Source organism: Podarcis gaigeae (genome assembly GCF_964106915.1).
Source record: "Podarcis gaigeae genome assembly, chromosome: 2".
In the NCBI taxonomy this organism is placed as follows: Eukaryota; Metazoa; Chordata; class Lepidosauria; order Squamata; family Lacertidae; genus Podarcis; species Podarcis gaigeae.
The window spans coordinates 55147367-55161900 of NC_139679.1; the positions used below are offsets into that span (position 1 = coordinate 55147367).

General features: G+C 42.6%; 1 protein-coding gene across 4 annotated transcripts in view; it reads right to left on the reverse strand.

The window, feature by feature from the left end:
• The window catches only part of SH3RF2 (SH3 domain containing ring finger 2), a 75625-nt gene that overhangs the window by 8447 nt on the left and 52644 nt on the right, over positions 1–14534 (reverse strand). For all 4 annotated transcript variants that reach the window (XM_083728273.1, XM_083728274.1, XM_083728271.1 and 1 more), the window contains 2 exons: positions 7639–7733; positions 6071–6241 (listed from right to left, as the gene is read on the reverse strand). In XM_083728273.1, coding sequence (XP_083584399.1) covers positions 6071–6241; positions 7639–7733 — 266 coding nt within the window. The remainder of the gene's footprint in view (positions 1–6070; positions 6242–7638; positions 7734–14534) is intronic.

Here is a 14534-nt window from a genome sequence, read left to right on the forward strand (position 1 = left end):
TCTTGGTGGATTCAAGCTACTCTAATCTTTTTCTCAGGGAAGAGACCAGCGCATCACTAAAGATCAAATTAGCCGTGGTGAAATTATCTTGCTTCATTTTATAAACTGCTGCTTTTCTGTTTTGCTGTTCACAGTTTATGGTGGTGAAAAACAACAACCTGTTCTGCTTAATAGGCAAAAAATGACGGGCTGTGATCTCCCAATGCTCCTTAACTGCCTGAGTTAAATTCAGATGGACCGATTGATGAAGCACCAAGAAGGGCAGCGATCCTGAAGGAAATATCTGAGGGAGGTTTTGTGCTCTTTGCAACTTGTGGTTCCATTTCTCAAGCAATGTCCCCCCCCCCCCTTCCCCAAAGTGTGTTGCTGTCACTTCTGATTATTTCTTTCTGCATCTGCTTTCCCTGACGAGGCCACATAGCACTTTCACCTAAATCTGTTAAATTGCTGAGAAGGCCATCAATCTTCCACCTTGAGCAGGGTGCTTAAATAACCTTCCTAAGAGCTCCTAATTTGCTCAGGAGAAACTGAGCCACGGAGAAGTGTTTGTGCCAACTCTTCTGAGAGAGGGGCCGGCTGGGGGAAAGGCAGCAACTTCTGTCACTCCTTTGTTACCTTCCCGTCGTTGTTCTGTGCTCTGGAAAAAAATGATTTATGATTTAATAATGGGGCAGCGATTCATCAAAATAACCCAGGCATCCATTTATTATGAGGTGATTTCCAAAGGAAGACACACAATAGCAGGCCTTTAAATTGGTGTTCATGATGGAGGCACTTTATGAAGCTGCTTCCGAAGTCTCTGGGCTCTGCTTTTGATTGTTTGTTTGGTTTTATCGGTGAAGCAGGGCCATGGTGTTTTCAGAGGCCGTAGCCTGGAGAAATGAGCCAGAGAGATGAAGAATACTCACCGGCTCATTTCAATGTGAAGGAGTTTAGTGGATAGCAGAAGGGATAATTCTAGGCCCAAAGTAGCTGTGGTGTCTCCAATTTAAACAGAGCAATTTCATGTGGTGAAATATAAGCAGGGGAAGAAATGAGTAAAAGCGTGTCCTCAGTAAAAGCAATAACATGGATAGTTAGGTTTCTACTAGGGCATTCCATATCTCTGACAAAAGACTAAAACTTGGCATTTTTCATTCAGTTTTCCTGTACTTCATATTGGGTTGCTCAGTTTTTACGTTTGCGGTTGAGATGATCACAATCAGCTTAAGCTACACTGTGCCTAAGAAAGACAAATAGTTTTCTTGAACTTAAAGCAAGATGTGGAAAGAGTTGATACCCATCTGAACTAACTCTGTATTCAGCATTGTGGTTGACAGTGCAATCCTACACATGTCTACTCAGCCGTAATTTCCACTGAGTTCAAAGGGATTTACTCCTAGACAAGTGAATATAGGATTATGGCCTGAGATGCACTGGCCAAATGACTCGGCTTGTCCTTCCTTTCCTTTCCTTTGTTTCTACTGCCCATTTTGTCAGGCACAAAATATGACAAGGCCCCAAGTAAGTCCATACAGCTTTTGTTTTCTTTTGTTCTGTGAAGCTACAGATCTCCTTATGTAGGTTTGCCATATTTCAAAAAGTGAAAATCCAGACACAAAAGCTGTTAAGATTCCCACCCCCTCCCAGACATTTTAACCAAATTTGAAAATTCTGCCTAGACGCCATTTTGGAAAGACGAATCCAGGCTATGTCCTGGGAATTCTGGATGTATGGCAGCCCTATCATACGTTTTTCACCATTGTGAAACCCTGCATTTATGTTTACTTGCACTTCTCACCCACCCTTCCTGCTGTTCCCCTACATTAACCCCCTAGAGCATTCCCTTCCCATCTCATGCAGCGATAAAGCTCCCTTTTCATCTTCCCAACCCCATTTCCGAAGCCGCTTCTATTCTGCACCTCCACTTTGCATCCCTGTTTTCACCTTCAGCCCCATGTCTCCTTGCCTCTCCTTTTGTGCAACCCTCCCTCCTTGCACGCAGATCTCTACCATGGTGACCTCCTTGTCTTGTAACTACCAAGCACCCTTGCCACCTAGTGCTTCTGTCCTGGAGAATAACGTTCCTTTCACATTGCATCACCTATTGCATTGTAGAACTGTGGCTTCATTATTATTATTATTATTATTAGTAGTAGTAGTAGTACTAGCAGCAGCAGCAGCAGTATGAAGTTCCAGATTCAATGTACAGTGGTTAAGTACTCAATTAACCTTGGGTTAAGTACTTAATTCGTTCTGGAGGTTCGTTCTTAACCTGAAACTGTTCTTAACCTGAAGCTCCTGCTGCCGCCGCGCCACCAGAGCACGATTTCTGTTCTCATCCTGAAGCAAAGTTCTTAACCTGAAGCACTATTTCTGGGTTAGCGGAGTCTGTAACCTGAAGCGTATGTAACCTGAATCATATGTAACCCGAGGTACCACTGTAATTATTCGGAACAGGTATTTCATTAACAAGCAAAACACCCATATAGGTGCAGCCTCAATCAACTGAACTGAACCTCCTCAAACTAACAAGATAACCGACAGGCTTGCTCTGAAGAGTCTATTCACCACAAAGATACAAGTAACCTACGTCACCACTGTAAGTCCACAAAGAGAGAAGGGATTCCAAACTTCAGCTAAGGTGCTGGGAAGATCAGTTGCAGAATATGCCTTACAGGCTACAGGTAAGCATCACTTTCTAGGGGGATGAGAGGCATGGAGTGGGGAACATACCCAAAGATTCCTGCATTCTCCTAACTAGGCTCTTGAAAACCTGAACAACAAAAGCTGACTTGTAGCAATAGAAATTACTGTTTGTTTTTTAAATATGCGTGGGAAAAAAATAAATGTTGTTGTTGTTTTGCTTTGTTTTGTCACCTGCTTTTTATATTTCAGTCTTGGAGCAGGGCAATAAAGACATAAAATACTATTACTAATGATATACAGGATAATGAAAACATTATACAAAAATTACAGGCTCTATAAAAACAAGTCCAACAAATAACATTTAAACAATGAAGAACTCCATAATAAAACAACAAAAAATAATGAAATGACAACTCCCCTCATCATATGTGACTGACCCTCAAACAGGTAGGCAACTTGTACTGCATTTAGCAGTTTCTAGTGATTTCAGACAGAACTGCCTTTATTATGAAGAGGAAATCTTTCAAAGACTGGATGAAACTTTTAAGGTGAATCACAGCAGGAGCAGGCTAAAGTCCACTATGGATTTTAACTCCGTATATAATCCCCCCCGAATACTTTTTTAAAACACACATACACATCAATATTCTCCATTAAAATTGCACTTTTCTAACTCGATTCCCAGTCTGCATTTGACCAGATTTCTACATGTCATCTACTTCCTTGGAGTAACTTCAACAACTCACTTTTATGATGGCATTCACCTCTTCTGCTCTCTCACTTCAGAGTAAGGGCCTCAGTGTAGGCCTATTGAGCATAATGATCTGGTCGAGTCATATTCACTCATTTCATTGGATCTCCTCTGAGTAAAACTTAGTTGACTCCTTCCATAACAGTTTGGTGTGCGTGAGAGAGAGCCATGCTGGTTTGTTATGATTACATATGAAAATGGAGTTAGTCGATCTGGGGAGTTGTTCATCTTTGCACATATTCTGCCTGCACTGTCATCTATCTATCAGTGTCTATTTGTTATAGGTGCTGCTGGAAGCTAGAACAATCCACAATTAATTTGTCAGGAGTCCAACCTGCTGAAGAGGAGCCATTCCTAAATCATTACATCATGGAATTGTCTGCCCTCTTTAAGCAACAATGTTATTTCTCACGGCCGGCATTTCTATAGTCTAACTCAGCCTGGTGCCCTCCAGAAGTTTGGTACTCCAACCCCTATCAGCCATAGCCAGTGGTAGTCCTAAACCTCTGGTGGGCACCAAGTTAGAGAAGGCTGGTCTAAGTCATGGTATCTCTATCATCATTTCTTATTCCTTCTGACTCAATCAACATTGTTTAGATAAATGTTTTGCTAATTTGTTTCTGGTGACAAGAAGACGCGTGCTTCCGTCAGTGGTAATTAAGCAGTAATGGCAATGAACTTCAAAGGTAACTTCACTATCCAAATATAAACTTCCTCAGAAGATGGAAGCTCTGTTTGGATAGGTTTCATGATTAATAGCTATGTATCTTGTTGCTGGTAAGGAGGATGCAGGAGGACACAAACAAGCTGTATCTTAATTCACCCTTTACTTTTTCACATTTTCTGACTCCTTCCTCTTTTCCCTCTATTTTTTATTATCTCCATGGCGGTGTAGCTAGCCATTCGGGTGCTTGGTGCGGCGCGCGCGTCCTGCAGCCGGGGGTGGGGCAAGCTGCCCAATGGGGCAGGGCGCACTGTGTGGAGCCTCTCTGTTACCTCCCCCTCAGCTGTAGGGCCGCTGAGGGAGAGGCAGTGGGCAGACACAAGCCCCACGCTGCCGGTTCAGGCAGCGTCGAGTCTGCAGGTGCCCAAGCCACCACGTCACTCCCAGGAGAGACGTGTGGCTCGGGCACGCTGCAGGTCCTGCAGTAAGTGCCGGTCCCTGCAGTGTGGTACCCAGTGCCAGCCACATTTTGTTACATTAGTTGACTGAGCTAAAAAGTTTTTGGTATGAGCTTTCGTGTGCATGCACACTTCTTCAGATACCATTTCAGATACGAAAGCTCATACCAAGAACTGACTTAGTTGGTCTTTAAGGTGCTACTGGAAGGAATTTTTTTTGTTTTGACTATGGCAGACCAACACGGCTACCTATCTGTAACTAAAAAGTTTTGTGAGCCCAATTTTTTAAAATATAAAACTCCCCCTCAGTTTCATGAAGCGGTTGGTCAGTTTCATGAAGCGACCAAGGCCTCCAGGAGATGTTCTAGAAAGAGGCATGGTGACTGGGAGCTGCTCATCCCATTCCTCATTACTTGGTGGTTGATTTTATGGCTTTAACCATTTTTCTATTCGGCTTCCTTCTGTGCTAACTGTTGGAGAAGATACACAAGACCCTTCTTTCACATTGAATATAAAAGTGAGTTCTCATTAGCATAAACACAATGGTAGATATTTTTAGCTTCCTGATGACTCATCTGAAATATCCCCTGGATGCAGGGGAGCCGACTTGGGCTCAGGGTTATGGGAGCCCAGTGCGTGTGATGTCATGATGCCACGTGTGCCCCCCAGCCTCAGAACCTGACTTCCGGTGGCACCCAGAGCCCCCTATAGTTGGTGCCCTTGCCTGGATGGACCAATAAATATGTTGCATTGTAAAAAGGTCAACTTCAAATGTAAAGGAAGAAGTCTGCCCTGTGGGTCAGTTTGTATAGCCAATATGGCAGCTCTTACAGATTCAGTGGATGCTGGCAATAACACTAATGCTAGGAATAACCATGATTTTATTTTTCAGACATAGGTAAAACTCCCATACAGTTCATATGATTACTTGCAAAACAGATGAAATAAGGGATATTGTGCCATAAAGTGTCACTGATGATTCATACTAACTCTTGGATGAACATCTCATTCTGTTCTCTGGGCTTTAGCTGTGTTATCATAACAGAAACAAAATTAGCCCTAGCATTGATTCATTGCTGAGCCACTACAAAGCTGTTTTGTGCTAGGTCAATTAACAAATTGTTATAATAAATTTAGAATTTTGCTTAGAATTTTTGTACTTTAGAGTTTCTGAAATGTGTGTGGGCAGATCTACAGCCCTATTCCCGTCATTATCCAGTCATGTTGACTCAAATAAAATTCAATTTGGGCTGCAGAAGTCCACATTGACACTTTTTTTGGTGTTACAGTGGTACCTCGGGTTAAGAACTTAATTCGTACTGGAGGTCTGTTTTTAACCTGCAACTGTTCTTAACCTGTGGTACCACTTTAGCTAACGGGGCCTCCCCGCTGCCTCTGCCCCGCCAGAGCACGATTTCTGTTCTTATCCTGAAACAAAGTTCTTAACCCGAGGTACTATTTCTGGGTTAGCGGAGTCTGTAACCTGAAGCGTCTGTAACCCGAGGTACCACTGTACTCACATATCTCCCTCTACCCCCATTGTCCATATATAAAAAGCATAAACCAAACCTGAAAAGTGGAGCGACGTAATTGCTGGGGAAGATTCCAACCTTTCCTGTAACCAGCGACATTCCTTTTAGCCAGCCTTCATGGTATTTTCCCAAAACACGGATACCTTCTCCTTTTTGCAACTCTAGTTCATCTGGACTGTGAGCTGTGTAGGAGTGCAGAGCAACACACCTGGTGAAACAGAAAGAATTAAAGAGTGACGCTACGTACTCGGAAGAGGCAGTTCCATTTATGCAATGCGACGAGGTGATGACACAACTACCTGCTCCAAAACCACGCTGGGATCTGTGGCTGTGACTTCTGCCAAACTAAAAGCACCGTGTCTGAGCCCTCTTCAAACAATGCTTCTGCTACACAATGCAAGAATGTCCCAATAGCTCCTGAATAAGACTGAGGGAAGGCAACTCATCAAGAATGCTGAATAGATGGGTAAAAAATGTACAGGGCAGGGCACTCCCAAATGGGCTGGGTTAATGTGCTCTGTACCAAAGCAATAAAGTCAGGATTCAGAAATGCACTGAGATGCATGAGTGGAGGAAGAGACGAATACCAGCCCAAACAAGAGGTGTGGTGAACAACACAAAAGTCATGCCCACACCACACATTTAAGACACACAACTTCCCTCAAGAAATCCTGAGAATTCTAGTTGGCCAAGAGTGCTAGGAAGTCTCACTCTGTCGTGGGTAAACTACAGATCCCAGGATTCTTCAGGGGGAAATGTGTGCTTTTAATGTATGGTGTGGATGTGATCAAAGGAAAGATATGTAGCTGAGTATAAAACAGCTATGTAATTAGTTGGCAAGAACAGAATTCTTTTCAAAAACCTTTAGCAGTAGGACAGCCTTCGCCCGCCTGGAATCCTCCAGATGTTCTGGACTTCAACTTCCATCAGCCCCAAATGGCACATACTGGGAAGGCTGCAGCAGGGAGGTTACACCTAATGATTCAGCACCAGTTTTTTGGTCCTCAGGTCTGTTGCCTGGGTACCTCCCTCCTGTCACATGACATTTCAGTAGCTAACCACCCAAAACTCACCCCCACCCCAGATATGTCATGGACATTCAGTACAGCATGAGACTCTTAATCTCAGGGTCATGTGTTCAAGCCCCATGTTGTGCGAAAATTTCCTGCATTGCAGGGGGTTGGACTAGATGACCCTCGCGGTCCCTTTTCAACCCCACAGTTCTATGATTCTTCAGGTTCTGCAACTCAAAAGCGATCACATTTACTAATGGGTCTCATAATTCTGGGAGCTGAATTTTAAACCGATCTTCTTGCCCATGCTAAGTGTTTCGTATGCCCATGTGGGGTTCTCAGAAGCCAGTTTAAATTTTAGATTAACTTGAAAGAAGTATCTCTGTAAAAAGAGTTGTCTCAATTTTAGCTGGTGCTTGTGGGACGGTAACCCCACAAGGACTTCTTCATCTTCTTTTCTGTATTTGTTTACTCCTGTGAGCGGGTGGCGATGGGGGACTGGCAGCATGTGGCATGGTTGCTCGGCAACAACATCTCCAGCCCTAGCCAAAGGCCCTACCCACCTAATAAATAAGGACTTAGTTTTACGTACATATTCACCGGCAGGTGTTGCTGTAAATGAGGCAGGGTGACAATGGCTGTCGGCTGCCCCAGGAGCCCAGGGGCCGAGTAATAGGAAGTGCTGACCTGTAAACAAGAATAAAAGAATCCAAATGAGCGCCTTTATTATATTCTCCCTTCAAAGGAAGTGTGCCTGAACACCAAGCACCCACAAGCCACAGGCCTCGAGGCAAAGCAGTGCATCCTGTTAAATGGAAGAATCCTGATTCATTCTGCTGTCTCTGCGGTCAAATGTCTTAATGGAGCTTTTAAATTTTTAGTCAGTGATGGAGCAACGAACATGTTTGACTGGTTGGCTTGTTTTCTCATGTCTGGGATGATGAGGATTAGGCGGTCATCCCTGAGAGACTTGAAATGTGGCTTCCCTCAAGGTTCCAGTCTGTCACCTATGCTGATCAATGTATATGCATCCATTGGAGAAGCCACAATTAAGCACAAGATTGTGTCACATATGCTCACAAGCAACTTGTGTGTGTGTATTTATTGGGAAAACAGTGAAGGAGACTAAACCTGCCCCGCCTCCATGCCATAGTCCCAGTCTTTATTTGATGCCCTGGCTGCTATTTGTAAAAGCTGCAAAAGAGAGAAAATTATACAGTATTCATCTATTCCTACACATTGTCATGTGTACCATAGTTTGGCCCTGAGCAGCATTTGGGCTGAAAATGAAATGAGAGACCACTTGCTAAAAGAGGGGTTTTAGCTAAAAATCAGAGAGCTGTGTGTGCTGATATAGTCCTTCAATTCCCAAACTAATGGAATTTTACTCTTCAGACCAAGTCTCCAAGATGTAGTGCTTACCAATAAGGATACTTTCTTTATGTTTCAACAACAACAACAACAACAACTCACTTCTTACAAATACAATAAGGATACACTTCAGAAAGTAGTTTTGTCCAAGTGATTTCTTTGCACTAAGACAGATAGTGGGTTTCCTCCCCACTGTATGGGTACTTCAGTGTATTTCTTCAGGGTCTACTGTTCCTACTAGTTGTTCCTTATATGAAATTATAGTTTTTATTTATATAACACTACCAGTGTTCATTGCACTCTTCAGAGTAACATAAGCCCAAGAAAGACAGGCCCTTGCCCAAGCAGCTTACTGCCTATATTTCATTAGATACTGCCTTTGCTTCTATGCTAGGAAAGAGTAAAATGAAGCATTTGCATTGCCCTGTTTGGCTCTTCCATGATTAGGTTTAAGGATGTTCCTCAAATGCTAAGGCCAGTGAAAAATATATCATGATTGAGAAAGTGACTTTACACGATGAAAACTGGACTGCTTCCCTTCTCTCTATCTGACTGCTGCCATGACCGGGAGTCCTGATGCTATCATCTAGAAAACATGGGCTGGGTTCAAAATCATTATGATGTTGATCTGCAAACCAGGAATTTCCCAACACCATTTAGGATTATTATTTTTTTAAAATAAATAAATTATGAATTATAAGCCTTTGGGATATATGGAACGATGAGAGCAAGGAACATGATTGTTTGGAGGAGTGAACAAAGAAACATGTTCATTAAATTTCAGCAGGAATCTCCAAGAAAAGTTCATTTATATTGCAGGCTATATGTTCTCAGCCAACATAAATGCCTTTTCCACTTGAGGTAGATGCCTTGTTTTTCCTTTTTTCTTTCTTTCTCCCTTCTATCTTGAAATTAAAGAGTGCATTAACAGATGATTTTCTCCAGTAATAGGTTATTGCAACTGAGGGTGTAGAAAAGCAACTTTGGTTGCCCTCCCCATCTCCTTTCCTAATGGATTTTCACATTCCCATCCCACCCTTATGTCAATTGCAATGTTCTAATGCCTTAAGAAGCACTGTAGGATTGAGCAAGCAAACCTAAAATACTTAGAGGAGTTGAGCATTTTCCTGTTCTGTAAAGCATTTTGTAATTGACAAGGGTTAAGGCAGCAAAATTCCCACACATCCATTATATTGAATTCTTCAGGCCTTTAGTGCTTATTCAGCTGCATAGCTGCTAAGGCAGCCCTTTCTCATCCCACATTCCTCAATAGCTTCCTAGTGAAGATCATCCATTGTGAAATAAACATGGAAAGAGCTTAGACAGTGATGGCAAATAAGCAGAGACTGTTTTATGTTGGATTATCAAGATGGGTTTCTGCCTGAGTGCTGGAAATACAGAATGGTTTTCACTGGTGAAGAAAATGACTCAGCATTTTAGAGTGAGACCAGGTTATCATTGCCACAGGTTATTCTCAGTCATTTTTCCCCAAGTGCATTACTGGTTGTTCTTTATACTACCAACACAGGAATTTGGCCACTTCCTGTGCCTGTTGCGAGTAGTTCAAATGCCTATCCCTGATCAAGACTGATGGCAAGCACAGTACCAAAGCCGCAATGCCAGCACCAAACTCTTATGCTGGAGAGAATCTATAGCCTCTGATGCATGACAGATGGCCACCCAAACTCTGCTTAAAAACCTCCAAGGAAGGAGTGTGTCCACCATCATCTCAGGGAGTCCATTCCACTGTTGAACAGCTCTTACTGTCAGAAAGTTCTTTCTGATGTTTAACTGGAATCTCCTTTTTTGTAACTTGAAGCCATTGGTTTGAGTCCCACTCTGCAGAGCAGGAGAAAACAAGCGTGTTCCATCTTCCATGCAACAGCCCTTTAGATATTTGAAGATGGCTATCATATCATATCATCTCTTCTCAGTCTCCTATCCAGGCTAAACATACTCAACTCTCTCAACTGTTCCTCATAAGGCTTGGTTTCCACTGATTCACCCTTTTCTCTTATGTCTCTTGAGAAAAAGAGGAAGAGATGGAAATACCCCCTGTAGTCCAGCCTCTAATCCACTTTTTATTTGCATGGAACCAGCAGAGAAGGGTAATCAGTCCAAGAGTTGATGTCACTCATTTTCTTATCTGTATTTATTCCAGTGTTAGAGCTGTCCGCAAAACCAGCCTGTATTTTTTTTTATTAGCTTTTAGCAGATAACTGATGTTGCTTGCCTGCCTTGAGAGACTAATGGTCACTGAACAGCACAGTTAACTTATCAGAGAAGACACAGGCAGGCGTGGGTCTCTGAGAAGAAGCTAAATCAAATAAAAATTTCCTAGAAAATGCCCGTTGGAAATGCAGGTCGTATAGAACCATCAGGGCTACCACAAACATTTAGCAGATAACTAGAGGGCCTCAGCAATTACTCACCTCATGAACTGCTGCTGTTTGTTTTGTGAACTTAAGCTTTAGGAAAGCTTAAGCTGTATAAATGGCAAAGCAAAACAACACCCACTCAGTACAAAAACTGCCTGTTACAATGAATTCTGACTAAAGAATGATGTAATTTAGTACACAAGAAATGTAGTTGGCTATTAAAATGCACACCAGCTTTCTGCAGCCAGAACCTGGTTAATGTGGTACTCTGGTACCATTCCCATGTACAGTGGTACCTCTGGTTACGTACTTAATTCATTCCTGAGGTCTGTTCTTAACCTGAAACTGTTCTTAACCTGAAGCATCACTTTAGCTAATGGGGCCTCCCACCGCTGCCACGCGATTTCTGTTCTCATCCTGAAGCAAAGTTCTTAACCCAAGGTACTATTTCTGGGTTAGCGGAGTCTGTAACCTGAAACGTCTGTAACCCGAGGTACCACTGTAATGAGGAGAAACTCCTTTGCTACCATGTGCTGAAAACATAGGAGACAGCTATGTATCTTGTTTTTCTTTAACCCAGGGATCAGCAAACTTTTTCAGCAGAGGCCTGGTCCACTGTCCCTCAGACCTTGTGGGGGACCAGACCATATTTTAGAAGGAAAAAAAAAAAAAGAATGAATTCCTATGCCCCACAAATAACTCAGAGATGCATTTTAAACAAAAGGACACATTCTACTCATGTAAAAACACGAGATTCCTGGGCCGTCTGCAGGCCAGATTTAGAAGGCGATTGGGCTGGATCTGGCCCCCCGGCCTTAGTTTGCCTACCCATGCTTTAACCAATGCAATTTTACTGCAATGGCAGCCCTGAGAAAGCAGAAGCTTATCTCTTCACTTCCACCTCTGTAATTGGAGTGGAGGTCTGTCCCACTAGAAAGAGGAGTCATAGGGGAAAAGTCCCGATTGAATCAACAGGGACTTTTCATGTAAGGCGTGTGTGTGTCTGTGTGTGTGTGTGTGTGTGTCTGCATGTGAAATATCCATTCTGGTTGATATTGGGGACTGGAGAGATAAGGCTCCCTCCCCTTCTGCCTATTCTGTGTACCTGTGCACACACATAGTTGAACTGTACACTCATACAGTTATTCACAAATAATGTACAGCAAGTGTACAGTTTGTGTACCAGAGTATGCAATAGCTGAGTTGTACAAATCAACAAGTATACATTCTTTCGTGCAAACACATGCACATGTGCAGAGTCACCTTGTACGTGTGCTCAATGTAACAAGACAGCAGGCCTAGTGAGATTTGGGCTCCCCCACTTCTGCTGTATATTAAGCACATGCCCAGTGCAGCCCTTACTATCTAGTACAGTGTTGTTATGGAGGTGGGTGGTGATGGGGGGAGATTCCACTGGAACATGATATTTTCCATAAGGATTGTACATAACACATATTGATCCAATCTAATGCATTATTTTCTATGTGTCTTCTTGCCCAAAGCCTGCTTTGAACAATCTTTGCAAGGTTGTAGACTAATTAAGTAGCAAATTAAAGAACACAGCACACAAGGTCTCTTCACACATTTAGTAAGCATGTAGGGTGTAGGGAAGAAGAATCTTTTGCAGGTCACCCAGTTGAATGTAAGACAGCCTGCAGCCAACTGCTTATCAGGCTCTCTTCAGCTGAAAGTCTGGGTGCTTAGGGCAATGCCTGCCATTACAGCCATGTCCTCTTTCACACGAGAGTGCCACAGATCTGCCCCAAAATGTGATTTTGCCATTTTACCATCCAAACCACATAGATGCAACAAAAGAGTAAACTATCCATCACTGTTGGGTGTACGTTCTTTGGCTTTAGCTGATTTAAATTAATCCTCCTTACTATAGGCTCAGGACTAAATTACATGTTGCACACAACTGCCTGTAACAAAGCCCCAACTTTCTTTACTGAAAAGCAGTCTGTGGAAGCTGCAATTTTGAGGAGTGGCAGAGGACAGGGAGTGCTTATTCTTATCTCCAACCCGCTATTTTTCAGCTCAAAATCCCCTACAGCTGCTTTTCAGGGGTTTAACCATTTTTAATTTTAAAGAAGCCAAGGCTTTGTTATGTGAATTTTTGTCCTTAGTACACAAGGTCTAGGATCAAATGAGGTGACAGTGTTGTTGGTAGGAGAGGTTCAGCAGGGGAGGGAGGAGGCAGAAACTGTCCAAGGGTTGGTCAATGGGTAGGTAGACTGTTTGCTTGTGGCTGTTGCATGAGTAGCCAGAGAGTGGTATGTGACTGGCATGCATGAGTAGGGTCTGTATGAGCTTTTGTGAGCATTGTGAATGATTGAATGAATGAATGAATGAATGTGTATTCAGGGGACAGCATGTGAGAGAGTGAAGGGGAAAACACATGGGGAAACATTCAAGAACCCCACATTTGGGGATATCAATAAATAGCCAACAACACCTAACCTCCCCACAAACTTTGTGCCAAGAAATCAAGATGAATGTTCAAGGAGTAGGTTATATGGAAGTGACTCATGGAGATTATTGGAATCCTGATAAAAAGTTTAGTTTCCAGGACAGGAACTGTAATGTCGGAAGAATGACTTCTACAAGTACCTGACACAGTGGATCATAAAAAATATATTATCCTCAGAGACACTTGTGGACACACTCCCAGGATTAAAGATTATAATGCTTAAGGCAGGCATGTTTCATAAAGGGTGATACTGTTGTGTGTTGTCTCCTCCTTGTTCCTCCCAATGCACTCTTTCTCCACCCTAATTCCTTTCCTGTGCCCACAAATTTACTAATTACCCGATCTGGCCCTTTGCTCTTATCTGACGTTTACATCCTACCAGCACTGCCTATTGCTGCAGTAGGGAGAAATTCAGGAGACACACTTTTCTGAATTGCTTTCAGAAAAGGGAGTGAAGAGAGATCGCCAGTAATGGAAAATACTTAAGAATTTCAGATCAGCAAAAAAAAGAAAAGGGGAGAAAAAGCAATTATAGTGGAATTTATCCACGGAGCCAGAGTTAATATATTGCACACATTCTCTCTTCTCTGCCTCCCTTTCTAATGCCAAGGTAGTTGGAAGTTTGGACCTTTGCCTCTCATCGCTTCGAAAATATGTGGCTTAATTATCAGGCTGGTGCATTTATTCCTCACTGGCATTTGAAGCAAGTGCTTATTGTTCAATCACAAATCCTACCACTTTTTCTACTGGCAGTAACAAAATAGGGAAACTGTGAATCTCCCCTTGCATTGCTCTTGAACTTGGAGCAAGGCAAGATTAGCCAACCTGCACTACATTTTGCATCCAAGATAATTGAAGGGACTTCTTGTAACCATCCTGCAATTGCTACAGTGGCTTCAGTGGGGTTTGAATTATTAGAGGATTATGCAGAATGTTTCAGCCACACATGCAGTTGGATTTATGCTTTCTGTTCTCCCCAATAGCAAGCCTTTTCATAAAATGACAGGGCACTATTGAAGGAGAGCAGATAAGCTTTGTGGTGTCCATCACTTAAAAATAAAAGGGATGAACATTCCTTTGTTTGAATGGCCCGACAGCGAAATGCTTGTTTCCTTTACATAGAAACGAAACACCAAAAAATATTAAAGTAAAAAAAATGAAATAAAACATGCAACGTCCAGTGATGAGGAGAATAGTCAGAACACTTGGGGGTAATATCTCAGCTTCTGTTCTTCCTCCTTAGTTCTTCAGAGTGACAGTGAGGATCAT